Genomic DNA, 19,036 nt, shown 5'->3' on the forward strand with positions numbered 1-19,036 from the left:
GTGTGTTAGCTATTCTCTCTCTTCTCTCTTCTCTGTGTGTTAGCTATTCTCTGTAAGACTGAGATCATGGTGATAAGAGAGGTTCCTGTCAGCTGACAGGAATTTCAAGGTCAGGGGTCACTGTCACTGTTGTCTGCATGTCTAATGAAAAAAACAATATTGCTGTTGATGGTACTTTGACAACATCAATGATTTTAATTCATAAATGCAACGAGTCCATTTGGAATCCCTTTACAGCTGTTATCTGAATACTTGGACACAACAGTTGGCTGTAAATTATTTTTCTATTTTAAATAAATGTTGTGATTTTCAAACGGGAAAAACACATGTGGTTATGTAATGACAGGGTCAGGGGAAAGGTCATACCGTGGGGAAATTCCCTCTTCAGTTGTCTGTGAGTCTAATGGTTGAAACAATGTAGCTATTGATGCTACTGGTAATGGTATCTTTTTCATTTACAAGTAATAATTTTCTTGAGCCCTGAGGTAATTCTGTTCCTAAACAGTCCCTCTCTAATACTTCAACAGCTGTTGGATGCATACTGTCACCTTATAGCTATCATATTGTCCAGCAAATATATTGTTTGCTGTGATTGAATGCCATATTTTCTAATATAACTAATTTCTGTGATTCTGGCCCAACTTCACCTATGCTCATCTGGCCAAACACTTGTGTAACGACAGCCTACTGTACTTTCCATTCTGAGTTACGTTACTGTAAAGCAGACCAACTAGAGAAGGCTACAGGTATGAAGTGATAGAATAATCCTCCTGTACGGTACCTTCCAGTCTGATGGACGTTGTGCAGTAGAAGTGAAGGAGTGCGGCCAGGGCACAGCCGTCTGTGTTGTCCTTCAGCAGATTGTCCACCAGGGGGAGTGATGGAGCTGCCCTCTGCTGGGCATACTCCCTCCTGTAGCGCGCCTGTAGCCATGGCAACAACAACACGGAGAGATAACGGTCAGTGACAGTTAATGTATGGAATCAGAGTAAGGAGAGGGACGTATGGATGTATATAAAGGCTCCTCACACTCAAATGTACACAAGCACTCTTTGTCACGCACAGATGCACTGTCACAGACACACAGACACATGCACGCACGCACACACGCACGCACGCACACGCGCACACACACACACACACACACACACACACACTAGTTTGTAGAGACATTGATGCCATCCTTACTAGGCTACGATGCCCTCTTTATTAGGCTACGATGCCATCTTTACTAGGATACGATGCCCTCTTCACTAGGCTACGATGCCATCTTCACTAGGCTACGATGCCATCTTTACTAGGATACGATGCCATCTATACTAGGATACGATGCCATCTTTACTAGGCCACAATACCATCTTTACTAGGATACGATGCCATCTTAACTAGGCTACAATGCCATCTTCACTAGGCTACGATGCCATCTTTACTAGGCTACGATGCCATCTTCACTAAGCTATGATGCCATCTTTACTAAGCTACGATGCCATCTTTACTAGGCTACGATGCCCTCTTAACTAGGCTACGATGCCATCTTCACTAGGCTACGATGCCATCTTTACTAGGCTACGATGCCATCTTTACTAGGATACGATGCCATCTTTACAAGGATAAGATGCCATCTTTACTAGGATACGATGCCATCTTTACTAGGCTACGATGCCCTCTTTACTAGGCTACGATGCCATCTTTACTAGGCTACGATGCCATCTTTACTAGGCTACGATGCCATCTTTACTAGGCTACGATGCCATCTTTACTAGGCTACGATGCCATCTTTGCTAGGTTACAATACCATCTTTACTAGGCTACGATGCCATCTTTACTAGGCTACGATGCCATCATTACTAGGTTACAATACCATCTTTACTAGGCTACGATGCCATCTTTACTAGGCTACGATGCCATCTTTACTAGGATACGATGCCATCTATACTAGGATACGATGCCATCTTTACAAGGATACGATGCCATCTTTACTAGGCTACGATGCCATCTTTACAAGGATACGATGCCATCTTTACTAGGATACGATGCCATCTTTACTAGGCTACGATGCCATCTTTACTAGGCTACGATGCCATCATTACTAGGTTACAATACCATCTTTACTAGGCTACGATGCCATCTTTACAAGGATACGATGCCATCTTTACTAGGATACGATGCCATCTTTACTAGGCTATGATGCCATCTTTACTAGGCTACGATGCCATCATTACTAGGTTACAATACCATCTTTACTAGGCTACGATGCCATCTTTACTAGGCTACGATGCCATCTTTACTAGGCTACGATGCCATCTTTACTAGGCTACGATGCCATCTTTACTAGGATACGATGCCCTCTTAACTAGGCTACGATGCCATCTTTACTAGGTTACTTGACATTGTCCTGTACGGCATAGATGCTGTATCGTTATTGAATGAAAAAACAGTCAGGCAAACAGGCTACACATCCACTGTAACTACACCTAGGTCTTACTGTTCATTGATTGACACATTGATCTACATTGATCTACATCAATCTCAATCTACTGTTCTACAGTATCCTACAGGTATAAATCTACTGTTCTACAGTATCCTACAGGTATAAATCTACTGTTCTACAGTACCCTACAGGTATAAATCTACTGTTCTACAGTACCCTACAGGTATAAATCTACTGTTCTACAGTATCCTACAGGTATAAATCTACTGTTCTACAGTATCCTACAGGTATAAATCTACTGTTCTACAGTATCCTACAGGTATAAATCTACTGTTCTACAGTATCCTACAGGTATAAATCTACTGTTCTACAGGTATAAATCTACTGTTCTACAGTATCCTACAGGTATAAATCTACTGTTCTACAGGTATAAATCTACCGTTCTACAGTACCCTACAGGTATAAATCTACTGTTCTACAGGTATAAATCTACTGTTCTACAGTATCCTACAGGTATAAATCTACTGTTCTACAGGTATAAATCTACTGTTCTACAGTATCCTACAGGTATAAATCTACTGTTCTACAGTATCCTACAGGTATAAATCTACTGTTCTACAGTATCCTACAGGTATAAATCTATTGTTCTACAGTATCCTACAGGTATAAATCTACTGTTCTACAGTATCCTACAGGTATAAATCTACTGTTCTACAGTATCCTACAGGTATAAATCTACTGTTCTACAGTACCCTACAGGTATAAATCTACTGTTCTACAGTATCCTACAGGTATAAATCTACTGTTCTACAGTATCCTATAGGTATAAATCTACTGTTCTACAGTATCCTACAGGTATAAATCTACTGTTCTACAGGTATAAATCTACTGTTCTACAGTATCCTACAGGTATAAATCTACTGTTCTACAGTATCCTACAGGTATAAATCTACTGTTCTACAGTATCCTATAGGTATAAATCTACTGTTCTACAGTATCCTACAGGTATAAATCTACTGTTCTACAGTATCCTACAGGTATAAATCTACTGTTCTACAGTATCCTATAGGTATAAATCTACTGTTCTACAGGTATAAATCTACTGTTCTACAGGTATAAATCTACTGTTCTACAGTATCCTACAGGTATAAATCTACTGTTCTACAGGTATAAATCTACTGTTCTACAGTATCCTATAGGTATAAATCTACTGTTCTACAGTATCCTACAGGTATAAATCTACTGTTCTACAGGTATAAATCTACTGTTCTACAGTATCCTACAGGTATAAATCTACTGTTCTACAGTATCCTACAGGTATAAATCTACTGTTCTACAGTATCCTATAGGTATAAATCTACTGTTCTACAGTATCCTACAGGTATAAATCTACTGTTCTACAGTATCCTACAGGTATAAATCTACTGTTCTACAGTATCCTATAGGTATAAATCTACTGTTCTACAGGTATAAATCTACTGTTCTACAGTATCCTACAGGTATAAATCTACTGTTCTACAGTATCCTACAGGTATAAATCTACTGTTCTACAGTATCCTACAGGTATAAATCTACTGTTCTACAGTATCCTACAGGTATAAATCTACTGTTCTACAGTATCCTATAGGTATAAATCTACTGTTCTACAGGTATAAATCTACTGTTCTACAGGTATAAATCTACTGTTCTACAGGTATAAATCTACTGTTCTACAGTATCCTACAGGTATAAATCTACTGTTCTACAGTATCCTACAGGTATAAATCTACTGTTCTACAGGTATAAATCTACTGTTCTACAGGTATAAATCTACTGTTCTACAGTATCCTACAGGTATAAATCTACTGTTCTACAGTATCCTACAGGTATAAATCTACTGTTCTACAGGTATAAATCTACTGTTCTACAGGTATAAATCTACTGTTCTACAGTATCCTACAGGTATAAATCTACTGTTCTACAGGTATAAATCTACTGTTCTACAGTATCCTACAGGTATAAATCTACTGTTCTACAGGTATAAATCTACTGTTGTACAGTATCCTACAGGTATAAATCTACTGTTCTACAGGTATAAATCTACTGTTCTACAGGTATAAATCTACTGTTCTACAGTATTCTACAGGTATAAATCTACTGTTCTACAGTATCCTATAGGTATAAATCTACTGTTCTACAGTATTCTACAGGTATAAATCTACTGTTCTACAGTATTCTACAGGTATAAATCTACTGTTCTACAGTATCCTACAGGTATAAATCTACTGTTCTACAGTATCCTATAGGTATAAATCTACTGTTCTACAGTATTCTACAGGTATAAATCTACTGTTCTACAGGTATAAATCTACTGTTCTACAGTATTCTACAGGTATAAATCTACTGTTCTACAGTATCCTATAGGTATAAATCTACTGTTCTACAGTATTCTACAGGTATAAATCTACTGTTCTACAGTATTCTACAGGTATAAATCTACTGTTCTACAGTATTCTACAGGTATAAATCTACTGTTCTACAGTATCCTACAGGTATAAATCTACTGTTCTACAGTATCCTATAGGTATAAATCTACTGTTCTACAGGTATAAATCTACTGTTCTACAGTATCCTACAGGTATAAATCTACTGTTCTATAGGTATAAATCTACTGTTCTACAGTATCCTACAGGTCTAAATCTACTGTTCTACAGTATCCTACAGGTATAAATCTACTGTTCTACAGTATCCTACAGGTATAAATCTACTGTTCTACAGTATCCTATAGGTATAAATCTACTGTTCTACAGGTATAAATCTACTGTTCTACAGTATCCTACAGGTATAAATCTACTGTTCTATAGGTATAAATCTACTGTTCTACAGTATCCTACAGGTATAAATCTACTGTTCTACAGTATCCTACAGGTATAAATCTACTGTTCTACAGTATCCTATAGGTATAAATCTACTGTTCTACAGTATCCTACAGGTATAAATCTACTGTTCTATAGGTATAAATCTACTGTTCTACAGTATCCTACAGGTATAAATCTACTGTTCTACAGTATCCTACAGGTATACATCTAATGTTCTACAGTACCCTACAGGTATAAATCTACTGTTCTACAGTATCCTATAGGTATAAATCTACTGTTCTACAGGTATAAATCTACTGTTCTACAGTATCCTACAGGTATAACTCAACTGTTCTACAGGTAAAAATCTACTGTTCTACAGTATCCTACAGGTATAAATCTACTGTTCTACAGGTATAAATCTACTGTTCTACAGTATCCTACAGGTATAAATCTACTGTTCTACAGGTATAAATCTACTGTTCTACAGGTATAAATCTACTGTTCTACAGTATCCTACAGGTATAACTCAACTGTTCTACAGTATCCTACAGGTATAAATCTACTGTTCTACAGTACCCTACAGGTATAAATCTACTGTTCTACAGTATCCTACAGGTATAAATCTACTGTTCTACAGGTATAAATCTACTGTTCTACAGTATCCTACAGGTATAAATCTACTGTTCTACAGTATCCTACAGGTATAAATCTACTGTTCTACAGGTATAAATCTACTGTTCTACAGTATCCTACAGGTATTAATCTACTGTTCTACAGTATCCTACAGGTATAAATCTACTGTTCTACAGTATCCTACAGGTATAAATCTACTGTTCTACAGGTATAAATCTACTGTTCTACAGTATCCTACAGGTATAAATCTACTGTTCTACAGGTATAAATCTACTGTTCGACAGTATCCTACAGGTATAAATCTACTGTTCTACAGGTATAAATCTACTGTTCTACAGTATCCTATAGGTATAAATCTACTGTTCTACAGTATCCTACAGGTATAAATCTACTGTTCTACAGGTATAAATCTACTGTTCTACAGTATCCTATAGGTATAAATCTACTGTTCTACAGTATCCTACAGGTATAAATCTACTGTTCTACAGTATCCTACAGGTATAAATCTACTGTTCTACAGTATCCTACAGGTATAAATCTACTGTTCTACAGTATCCTATAGGTATAAATCTACTGTTCTACAGGTATAAATCTACTGTTCTACAGTATCCTACAGGTATAAATCTACTGTTCTACAGGTATAAATCTACTGTTCTACAGGTATAAATCTACTGTTCTACAGTATCCTATAGGTATAAATCTACTGTTCTACAGTATCCTACAGGTATAAATCTACTGTTCTACAGTATCCTACAGGTATAAATCTACTGTTCTACAGTATCCTACAGGTATAAATCTACTGTTCTACAGTATCCTACAGGTATAAATCTACTGTTCTACAGTATCCTACAGGTATAAATCTACTGTTCTACAGGTATAAATCTACTGTTCTACAGGTATAAATCTACTGTTCTACAGTATCCTACAGGTATAACTCAACTGTTCTACAGTATCCTACAGGTATAAATCTACTGTTCTACAGTATCCTACAGGTATAAATCTACTGTTCTACAGTATCCTACAGGTATAAATCTACTGTTCTACAGTATCCTATAGGTATAAATCTACTGTTCTACAGTATCCTACAGGTATAAATCTACTGTTCTACAGGTATAAATCTACTGTTCTACAGTATCCTATAGGTATAAATCTACTGTTCTACAGTATCCTACAGGTATAAATCTACTGTTCTACAGTATCCTACAGGTATAAATCTACTGTTCTACAGTATCCTACAGGTATAAATCTACTGTTCTACAGTATCCTACAGGTATAAATCTACTGTTCTACAGTATCCTACAGGTATAAATCTACTGTTCTACAGTACCCTACAGGTATAAATCTACTGTTCTACAGTATCCTACAGGTATAAATCTACTGTTCTACAGGTATAAATCTACTGTTCTACAGGTATAAATCTACTGTTCTACAGGTATAAATCTACTGTTCTACAGTATCCTACAGGTATAACTCAACTGTTCTACAGTATCCTACAGGTATAAATCTACTGTTCTACAGTATCCTACAGGTATAAATCTACTCTTCTACAGTATCCTACAGGTATAAATCTACTGTTCTACAGTATCCTATAGGTATAAATCTACTGTTCTACAGTATCCTACAGGTATAAATCTACTGTTCTACAGGTATAAATCTACTGTTTTACAGTATCCTACAGGTATAAATCTACTGTTCTACAGTATCCTACAGGTATAAATCTACTGTTCTACAGTATCCTACAGGTATAAATCTACTGTTCTACAGTATCCTACAGGTATAAATCTACTGTTCTACAGTATCCTACAGGTATAAATCTACTGTTCTACAGTATCCTATAGGTATAAATCTACTGTTCTTCAGGTATAAATCTACTGTTCTACAGTATCCTACAGGTATAACGCAACTGTTCTACAGGTATAAATCTACTGTTCTACAGTATCCTACAGGTATAAATCTACTGTTCTACAGTATCCTACAGGTATAAATCTACTGTTCTACAGGTATAAATCTACTGTTCTACAGGTATAAATCTACTGTTCTACAGTATCCTACAGGTATAACTCAACTGTTCTACAGTATCCTACAGGTATAAATCTACTGTTCTACAGTATCCTACAGGTATAAATCTACTGTTCTACAGTATCCTACAGGTATAACTCAACTGTTCTACAGTATCCTACAGGTATAAATCTACTGTTCTACAGGTATAAATCTACTGTTCTACAGTATCCTACAGGTATAAATCTACTGTTCTACAGTATCCTATAGGTATAAATCTACTGTTCTACAGTATCCTACAGGTATAAATCTACTGTTCTACAGGTATAAATCTACTGTTCTACAGGTATAAATCTACTGTTCTACAGTATCCTATAGGTATAAATCTACTGTTCTACAGTATCCTACAGGTATAAATCTACTGTTCTACAGTATCCTACAGGTATAAATCTACTGTTCTACAGTATCCTACAGGTATAAATCTACTGTTCTACAGTATCCTACAGGTATAAATCTACTGTTCTACAGTATCCTACAGGTATAAATCTACTGTTCTACAGGTATAAATCTACTGTTCTACAGTATCCTACAGGTATAACTCAACTGTTCTACAGTATCCTACAGGTATAAATCTACTGTTCTACAGTATCCTACAGGTATAAATCTACTGTTCTACAGTATCCTACAGGTATAAATCTACTGTTCTACAGTATCCTATAGGTATAAATCTACTGTTCTACAGTATCCTACAGGTATAAATCTACTGTTCTACAGTATCCTACAGGTATAAATCTACTGTTCTACAGTATCCTACAGGTATAAATCTACTGTTCTACAGTATCCTACAGGTATAAATCTACTGTTCTACAGTATCCTATAGGTATAAATCTACTGTTCTTCAGGTATAAATCTACTGTTCTACAGTATCCTACAGGTATAAATCTACTGTTCTACAGTATCCTACAGGTATAAATCTACTGTTCTACAGGTATAAATCTACTGTTCTACAGGTATAAATCTACTGTTCTACAGTATCCTACAGGTATAACTCAACTGTTCTACAGTATCCTACAGGTATAAATCTACTGTTCTACAGTATCCTACAGGTATAACTCAACTGTTCTACAGTATCCTACAGGTATAAATCTACTGTTCTACAGTACCCTACAGGTATAAATCTACTGTTCTACAGTATCCTACAGGTATAAATCTACTGTTCTACAGGTATAAATCTACTGTTCTACAGTATCCTATAGGTATAAATCTACTGTTCTTCAGGTATAAATCTACTGTTCTACAGTATCCTACAGGTATAACGCAACTGTTCTACAGGTATAAATCTACTGTTCTACAGTATCCTACAGGTATAAATCTACTGTTCTACAGTATCCTACAGGTATAAATCTACTGTTCTACAGGTATAAATCTACTGTTCTACAGGTATAAATCTACTGTTCTACAGTATCCTACAGGTATAACTCAACTGTTCTACAGTATCCTACAGGTATAAATCTACTGTTCTACAGTATCCTACAGGTATAAATCTACTGTTCTACAGTATCCTACAGGTATAACTCAACTGTTCTACAGTATCCTACAGGTATAAATCTACTGTTCTACAGTACCCTACAGGTATAAATCTACTGTTCTACAGTATCCTACAGGTATAAATCTACTGTTCTACAGGTATAAATCTACTGTTCTACAGTATCCTACAGGTATAAATCTACTGTTCTACAGTATCCTACAGGTATAAATCTACTGTTCTACAGTATCCTATAGGTATAAATCTACTGTTCTACAGTATCCTACAGGTATAAATCTACTGTTCTACAGTATCCTACAGGTATAAATCTACTGTTCTACAGTATCCTACAGGTATAAATCTACTGTTCTACAGTATCCTATAGGTATAAATCTACTGTTCTACAGTATCCTACAGGTATAAATCTACTGTTCTACAGGTATAAATCTACTGTTCTACAGGTATAAATCTACTGTTCTACAGTATCCTATAGGTATAAATCTACTGTTCTACAGTATCCTACAGGTATAAATCTACTGTTCTACAGTATCCTACAGGTATAAATCTACTGTTCTACAGTATCCTACAGGTATAAATCTACTGTTCTACAGTATCCTACAGGTATAAATCTACTGTTCTACAGTATCCTACAGGTATAAATCTACTGTTCTACAGGTATAAATCTACTGTTCTACAGTATCCTACAGGTATAACTCAACTGTTCTACAGTATCCTACAGGTATAAATCTACTGTTCTACAGTATCCTACAGGTATAAATCTACTGTTCTACAGTATCCTACAGGTATAAATCTACTGTTCTACAGTATCCTATAGGTATAAATCTACTGTTCTACAGTATCCTACAGGTATAAATCTACTGTTCTACAGGTATAAATCTACTGTTCTACAGTATCCTACAGGTATAAATCTACTGTTCTACAGTATCCTACAGGTATAAATCTACTGTTCTACAGTATCCTACAGGTATAAATCTACTGTTCTACAGTATCCTACAGGTATAAATCTACTGTTCTACAGTATCCTATAGGTATAAATCTACTGTTCTTCAGGTATAAATCTACTGTTCTACAGTATCCTACAGGTATAACGCAACTGTTCTACAGGTATAAATCTACTGTTCTACAGTATCCTACAGGTATAAATCTACTGTTCTACAGTATCCTACAGGTATAAATCTACTGTTCTACAGGTATAAATCTACTGTTCTACAGGTATAAATCTACTGTTCTACAGTATCCTACAGGTATAACTCAACTGTTCTACAGTATCCTACAGGTATAAATCTACTGTTCTACAGTATCCTACAGGTATAAATCTACTGTTCTACAGTATCCTACAGGTATAACTCAACTGTTCTACAGTATCCTACAGGTATAAATCTACTGTTCTACAGTACCCTACAGGTATAAATCTACTGTTCTACAGTATCCTACAGGTATAAATCTACTGTTCTACAGGTATAAATCTACTGTTCTACAGTATCCTACAGGTATAAATCTACTGTTCTACAGTATCCTACAGGTATAAATCTACTGTTCTACAGTATCCTACAGGTATAAATCTACTGTTCTACAGTATCCTACAGGTATAAATCTACTGTTCTACAGTATCCTACAGGTATAAATCTACTGTTCTACAGTATCCTACAGGTATAAATCTACTGTTCTACAGTATCCTACAGGTATAAATCTACTGTTCTACAGTATCCTACAGGTATAAATCTACTGTTCTACAGTATCCTACAGGTATAAATCTACTGTTCTACAGCATCCTACAGGTATAAATCTACTGTTCTACAGGTATAAATCTACTGTTCTACAGTATCCTACAGGTATAAATCTACTGTTCTACAGTATCCTACAGGTATAAATCTACTGTTCTACAGTACCCTACAGGTATAAATCTACTGTTCTACAGTATCCTACAGGTATAAATCTACTGTTCTACAGTATCCTACAGGTATAAATCTACTGTTCTACAGGTATAAATCTACTGTTCTACAGGTATAAATCTACTGTTCTACAGGTATAAATCTACTGTTCTACAGTACCCTACAGGTATAAATCTACTGTTCTACAGTACCCTACAGGTATAAATCTACTGTTCTACAGTATCCTACAGGTATAAATCTACTGTTCTACAGTATCCTACAGGTATAAATCTACTGTTCTACAGGTATAAATCTACTGTTCTACAGGTATAAATCTACTGTTCTACAGTATCCTACAGGTATAAATCTACTGTTCTACAGTACCCTACAGGTATAAATCTACTGTTCTACAGTATCCTACAGGTATAAATCTACTGTTCTACAGTATCCTACAGGTATAAATCTACTGTTCTACAGGTATAAATCTACTGTTCTACAGGTATAAATCTACTGTTCTACAGGTATAAATCTACTGTTCTACAGTATCCTACAGGTATAAATCTACTGTTCTACAGTACCCTACAGGTACACGTGGTGTCCTGCAGACGGAGATACACTGAGTGTAAAAAACATGAAGAACACCTGCTCTTTCCATGACATAAACTGAACTAAAGGACTCAGACAAATGACAAACAAGATTCTCTGGTCTGATGAAACCAAGATTGAAGTCTTTGGCCTGAATGCCAAGCGTCACATCTGGAAGAAACCTGGCACCATCCTTACGGTGAAGCATGGTGGTGGCAGCATCATGCTGTGGGGATGTTTTTCAGCAGCAGGACTGGGAGACTAGTCAGGATCGAGGGAAAGGTGAATGGAGCAAAGTACAGAGAGATCCTTGATGAAAACCTGCTCCAGAGCGCTCAGGACCTCAGACTGGGGCAAAGGTTGACCTTCCAACAGGACAATGACCCTAAGCACACAGCCAAGACAATGTAGGAGTGGCTTCGGAACAAGTCTCTGAATGTCCTTGAGTGGCCCAGCCAGAACCCACACTTTAACCCGATCGAACATCTATGGAGAGACCTGAAAACAGCTGTGCAGCAACACTCCCCATCCAACCGGACAGAGCTTGAGAGGATCTTCGGAGAGGAATGGGAGAAACTCTCCAAATACAGGTGGGCCAAGCTTGTAACGTCATACCCAAGAAGATGTGAGGCTGTAATCACAGTCAAACGTGCTCCAAGAAAGTACTGAGTGAAGGGTCTGAATACTTATGTAAATGTGATATCAGTTTTTATTTGTAATAAATGTGCATAAAAAATTTTTAAAAAAAAAGATTTTCTCTTTGGCATTATGGGGTATTGTGTGTAGACAGATGAGAAAAAAATACTATTTAATCAACTTTAGAATAAGGCTGTAACGTAACAAAATGTCAAGGGGTCAGAATACTTTCCCAGTAATGCTAGTTAGTGCTAGTTTGACCACCATCTTTGAGAAGCATTTGATAGCCTTCAATAGTGGCTGTACTAGAGATTTTAAAACCTTTTTTTGTAAGAACATAGTATATGGGACTGATATTAAGAAATTTTGCCTGATTACTTGGCTTAATATTATGGTGTTTCTATTCCAAGAAAAACGGCGTGGCGGTCGGGAATAGGCTACAGTACTTGGCTATTTAGCTAAAGAATCCCCATGTCATGCGGGAGACCGGGGTTCAATTCCCCAACGGGGAGGAAGGAGTAGGCTGTCCTTGTCAATAAGAATTTGTTCTTAACTGAATTTCCTAGTTAAATAAAGGTTACACTAAGAGCATAACATTTCTAATTGTAGTCTAACCAATACCCAAACAGATATTCAGTCAAAATAAAATCTCATTGATTTTTCAAGACCAGGCCCCGTGCTCGTCTCAGAGAAGTGCGAAACGGTGCTAAAATAGTTGTAGGCTTTTGCTTCAAATCCTATTGTTTCTAACTTCAATATGCTCTTTAAATAAATAAGACCTACACCATATTTAACAGCACATTACTCAACACTAGTGACTCACGTCGCCTTCTGTAGGCTTACAGTATATCGAAAAATATGACGTGACTCTCCGCCAATAATTACACCAAAAGCCGCCTCATGGGTCTCCAGGTGGCGGCCGACACGGGTATCTGTAGCAACGCATTTTTTGCATTGCGATGCGGTGACTTAGATACATCCACAAAGTATCAAAATACAGAGAGGTGTTGGTAAAGGTATATTGTCCTGCTAATAGCCCATAATGGGCTATTATAATACTGTACATGGCGTCCAGGTCAGGATCACCAAAACATTTCTTTATTAAAGACTATCAGAAAGAATGTTGGTACTTATTTATTTTGATGCAAAGCCATGAATGAGTGAGTCACTCAGCTTTATGTAGGTGCCACTATATATGACTGTGCCATCAACTTGATAATATATAATGATATTTTGGAGGTTATTTCGTTTTTAAAAAATGAAAGTGAGCGATTGTAATCTGAATAAAGGCCAAAATAATATTTGTAAAGGCCAAAACATTTATTTTTGTTTTTAGTGGGAGAGAAATGCTGGGCCAATTGTGTACCACCCTATGAGACTCCCAATCACAGTCAGATGTGATACATAATAATACTTTGTGTGGTATTATTTGTTTTGTCTTTTCTGGTGGATTAAACTGAACCAATCACAGCCAGTTGTGATACAGCCAACCTAACTTAGAAATACATTTGATGATAGAACTCTTCCCCTAACCTCCTTCCAGGCAAGTCTATTGTCCAGCTACCTGCTAATAGCCATAATGGCGCTGTACAACGTGACCGTGTGTGTTTGAAAGAGTATTTTCTAGTAAGCAACAATTTGTTTACCTTCATTAGACAACTTTGTTCCAATATTTCTGTAATTCAGTGATATTCATTCCCATAGAAATTCGTTATGGATCAATAACTAAATAAACATTGGCATTTTGAAAGAGTATTTTTATCATCATTTTATTAACGAAAGCATAAATATGCCATTATTAGTTACATTGTTTTAGTTTGAACGTGCAAACTGGCACTAAGAAAAGGGGAAACATTTCCCTAGTCAGCGCCAATTTTAGTGCAATGCCCCTTAAAGTGTTGCTATGTCCTACCCAGTGTGGCAGGGTGGGGTTCCACCCCCCCCTCCCCCATGGGCTAGGTCTGTCTTCTGTGCGCGGCGCTGCGGCCCTGCGGCCCATCCCGTGCCCCCTGCCCTCAGGCCTAGGAAGGCTCAGGTCTACAGAGAGGAGAGAACCATCAGGCCTACAGAGAGGAGAGAACCATCAGGTCTAGGAAGGCTCAGGTCTACAGAGAGGAGAGAACCATCAGGCCTACAGAGAGGAGAGAACCACCAGGTCTAGGAAGGCTCAGGTCTACAGAGAGGAGAGAACCATCAGGCCTATAGAGAGGAGAGAACCATCAGGTCTACAGAGAGGAGAAAACCATCAGGCCTACAGAGAGGAGAGAACCATCAGGCCTACAGAGAGGAGAAAACCATCAGGCCTACAGAGAGGAGAGAACCATCAGGCCTACAGAGAGGAGAGAACCATCAGGCCTACAGAGAGGAGAGAACCGTCAGGCCTACAGAGAGGAGAGAACCGTCAGGTATACAGAGAGGAGAGAACCATCAAGTCTACAGAGAGGAGAGAACCATCAGGTCTACAGAGAGGAGAGAACCATCAGGCCTACAGAGAGGAGAAAACCATCAGGCCTACAGAGAGGAGAGAACCATCAGGTCTAGGAAGGCTCAGGTCTACAGAGAGGTGAGAACCATCAGGCCTACAGAGAGGAGAGAACCATCAGGTCTAGGAACGCTCAGGTCTACAGAGAGGAGAGAACCATCAGGCCTACAGAGAGGAGAGAACCATCAGGTCTACAGAGAGGTGAGAACCATCAGGCCTACAGAGAGGAGAGAACCATCAGGCCTAGAAAGGCTCAGGTCTACAGAGAGGAGAGAACCATCAGGCCTACAGAGAGGAGAGAACCATCAGGTCTAGGAAGGCTCAGGTCTACAGAGAGGTAAGAACCATCAGGCCTACAGAGAGGAGAGAACCATCAGGTCTAGGAACGCTCAGGTCTACAGAGAGGAGAGAACCATCAGGCCTACAGAGAGGAGAGAACCATCAGGTCTACAGAGAGGTGAGAACCATCAGGCCTACAGAGAGGAGAGAACCATCAGGTCTAGGAACGCTCAGGTCTACAGAGAGGAGAGAACCATCAGGCCTACAGAGAGGAGAGAACCATCAGGCCTAGAAAGGCTCAGGTGGATCAAAATGGGGCTTAGGTGGTGGGTTTTGCTGGGGCGTGGCCTTGGGGCGTGGTGTGGACAATGGTGCGGTCGCCGACCAAACATTTTTTGAAATGTAGATATTCCCTGACTGTCTAGCTTTTATTTAGGTGATTACATCTCAAAGATGATCTTTGTAGAAAATATATATGTTTATTATCGTTTCTACATACTTTAAATCTGGTTTTAGTTATGTAAGTTAACACTGAAAATGTTTCTCCATCCTGAATATTAATACGGTTTGGACACATAGACAGACCGGCCAAGACTTTCTAAGTGAAACAGCCCTGCATCCAGAACAGTGGGCGGTGAGAAGCTGATAGAATCCTCCCTTCATGTCCTATTCAATCTGAAACGACCCAGTGGCTACTGTGACTGTCTCCTGTGTCAACAACTGATAGAGTTTTCAAAAGACAATGTTTTCTCACCCCCCCCCCCCCCCCTACCCCCATAGGAGAACCATTTTTGGTTCCAGGTAGAAACCTTTTGGGTTCCATTCCACAGAGGGCTCTACATGGAAGCCAAAACATTTTTTTCTAAGAATGTAGGCCTTACATAAATGCCTGCAGTGCAGTCTCTCATAGCGTAGCAGTGTCTCTCTATACAGCTGGCATGAGACTGAGTTCCTGTTTTCTGTTAGCAGGGGGAAGGTCTGTACTCACCCTCTGAGCTCCTGTAGCTGTGGTCTCAAGACAAGAGCTCTCTCTCAACCTCTGCTCCTCCACCAGAATCTCCCTGAGGTGCTCATTCACCTAGATAGATAGATAGATAGAGAGACAGAGAGACAGACAGAGAGACAGACAGACAGAGAGACAGAGAGACAGACAGACAGACAGACACAGACACAGACACAGACAGACAGACAGACAGACAGACAGACAGACAGACAGACAGACAGAGAGAGAGAGGTTATTATTGAGGGTCACATTACCAACAAGCAATGAGTGTAATGAGGGGGAATGAATGTGGAGGTTTTGTTTTTGTGTGTGTACGTGAGAGAGAACGATAGGAAACAGTGACTTTCAGCGGTGACTAGTCTCTTGTGGCAGATTAAGCATTCTGAGTGGTGAGATTACAGCTTCTATAATGTAAGGGAGATTACTGCTACCATAATGTAGGTCGATATTACAGTTTCCACAATGTAGGGGAGATTACAGCTACCATAATGTAGGTGAGATTACAACTACCATAATGTAGGAGAGATTACAGCTACCATAATGTAGGAGAGATTACAGCTACCATAATGTAGGGGAGATTACAGCTACCATAATGTAGGAGAGATTACAGCTACCATAATGTAGGGGAGATTACAGCTACCATAATGTAGGAGAGATTACAGCTACCATAATGTAGGGGAGATTACAGCTACCATAATGTAGGAGAGATTACAGCTACCATAATGTAGGGGAGATTACAGCTTCCATAACGTAGGTGAGATTACACCTTCCATAATGTAGGTGAGATTACATCTACCATAATGTAGGTGAGATTACAGCTACCATAATGTAGGTGAGATTACAGCTTCCATAATGTAGGTGAGATTACAGTTTCCATCATGTAGGTGAGATTACAGCTTCCATAATGTAGGTGAGATTACAGTTTCCATCATGTAGGTGAGATTACAGCTACCATAATGTAGGTGAGATTACAGTTTCCATCATGTAGGTGAGATTACAGCTACCATAATGTAGGGGAGATTACACCTTCCATAATGTAGGTGAGATTACACCTTCCATAATGTAGGTGAGATTACACCTTCCATAATGTAGGTGAGATTACAGCTACCATAATGTAGGGGAGATTAGGGTCCATAATGTAGGTGAGATTACAGTTTCCATAAAGTAGGTGAGATTACAGCTACCATAATGTAGGTGAGATTACAGCTACCATAATGTAGGGGAGATTACAGCTACCATAATGTAGGTCGATATTACAGTTTCCACAATGTAGGGGAGATTACAGCTACCATAATGTAGGTGAGATTACAACTACCATAATGTAGGGGAGATTAGGGTCCATAATGTAGGAGAGATTACAGCTACCATAATGTAGGAGAGATTACTGCTACCATAATGTAGGTGAGATTACAGCTACCATAATGTAGGTGAGATTACACCTTCCATAATGTAGGAGAGATTACAGCTACCATAATGTAGGTGAGATTACAGCTACCATAATGTAGGAGAGATTACAGCTACCATAATGTAGGAGAGATTACAGCTACCATAATGTAGGTGAGATTACAGCTACCATAATGTAGGTGAGATTACAGCTTCCATAACGTAGGTGAGATTACACCTTCCATAATGTAGGTGAGATTACACCTTCCATAATGTAGGAGAGATTACAGCTTCCATAATGTAGGTGAGATTACAGTTTCCATCATGTAGGTGAGATTACAGCTTCCATAATGTAGGTGAGATTACAGCTACCATAATGTAGGTGAGATTACAGTTTCCATCATGTAGGTGAGATTACAGCTACCATAATGTAGGGGAGATTACACCTTCCATAATGTAGGTGAGACTACACCTTCCATAATGTAGGTGAGATTACACCTTCCATAATGTAGGTGAGATTACAGCTACCATAATGTAGGGGAGATTAGGGTCCATAATGTAGGTGAGATTACAGTTTCCATAAAGTAGGTGAGATTACAGCTACCATAATGTAGGTGAGATTACAGCTACCATAATGTAGGGGAGATTACACCTTCCATAATGTAGGAGAGATTACAGCTACCATAATGTAGGTCGATATTACAGTTTCCACAATGTAGGGGAGATTACAGCTACCATAATGTAGGTGAGATTACAACTACCATAATGTAGGGGAGATTAGGGTCCATAATGTAGGAGAGATTACAGCTACCATAATGTAGGAGAGATTACTGCTACCATAATGTAGGTGAGATTACAGCTACCATAATGTAGGGGAGATTACACCTTCCATAATGTAGGAGAGATTACAGCTACCATAATGTAGGTGAGATTACAGCTACCATAATGTAGGTGAGATTACAGCTACCATAATGTAGGGGAGATTACAGCTACCATAATGTAGGTGAGATTACAGTTTCCATCATGTAGGTGAGATTACAGCTACCATAATGTAGGGGAGATTACACCTTCCATAATGTAGGTGAGATTACACCTTCCATAATGTAGGTGAGATTACACCTTCCATAATGTAGGTGAGATTACAGCTACCATAATGTAGGGGAGATTAGGGTCCATAATGTAGGTGAGATTACAGTTTCCATAAAGTAGTTGAGATTACAGCTACCATAATGTAGGTGAGATTACAGCTACCATAATGTAGGGGAGATTACACCTTCCATAATGTAGGAGAGATTACAGCTACCATAATGTAGGTGAGATTACAGCTACCATAATGTAGGAGAGATTAC

General features: G+C 38.4%; 1 protein-coding gene across 3 annotated transcripts in view; it reads right to left on the reverse strand.

Moving 5' to 3' along the window:
• The window catches only part of LOC110531006 (calmodulin-regulated spectrin-associated protein 2), a 92,589-nt gene that overhangs the window by 29,492 nt on the left and 44,061 nt on the right, over positions 1-19,036 (reverse strand). For all 3 annotated transcript variants that reach the window (XM_090182781.1, XM_036986421.2, XM_036986419.2), the window contains exons 4-5: positions 16,290-16,379; positions 782-923 (exon numbers count right to left, since the gene is read on the reverse strand). In XM_090182781.1, the coding sequence (XP_090038907.1) occupies positions 782-923; positions 16,290-16,379 (232 nt within the window). The remainder of the gene's footprint in view (positions 1-781; positions 924-16,289; positions 16,380-19,036) is intronic.

The sequence above is a fragment of the Oncorhynchus mykiss genome, chromosome 8, assembly GCF_057628025.1.
Source record: "Oncorhynchus mykiss isolate SJ-2025 chromosome 8, ASM5762802v1, whole genome shotgun sequence".
Taxonomy (NCBI): domain Eukaryota; kingdom Metazoa; phylum Chordata; class Actinopteri; order Salmoniformes; family Salmonidae; genus Oncorhynchus; species Oncorhynchus mykiss.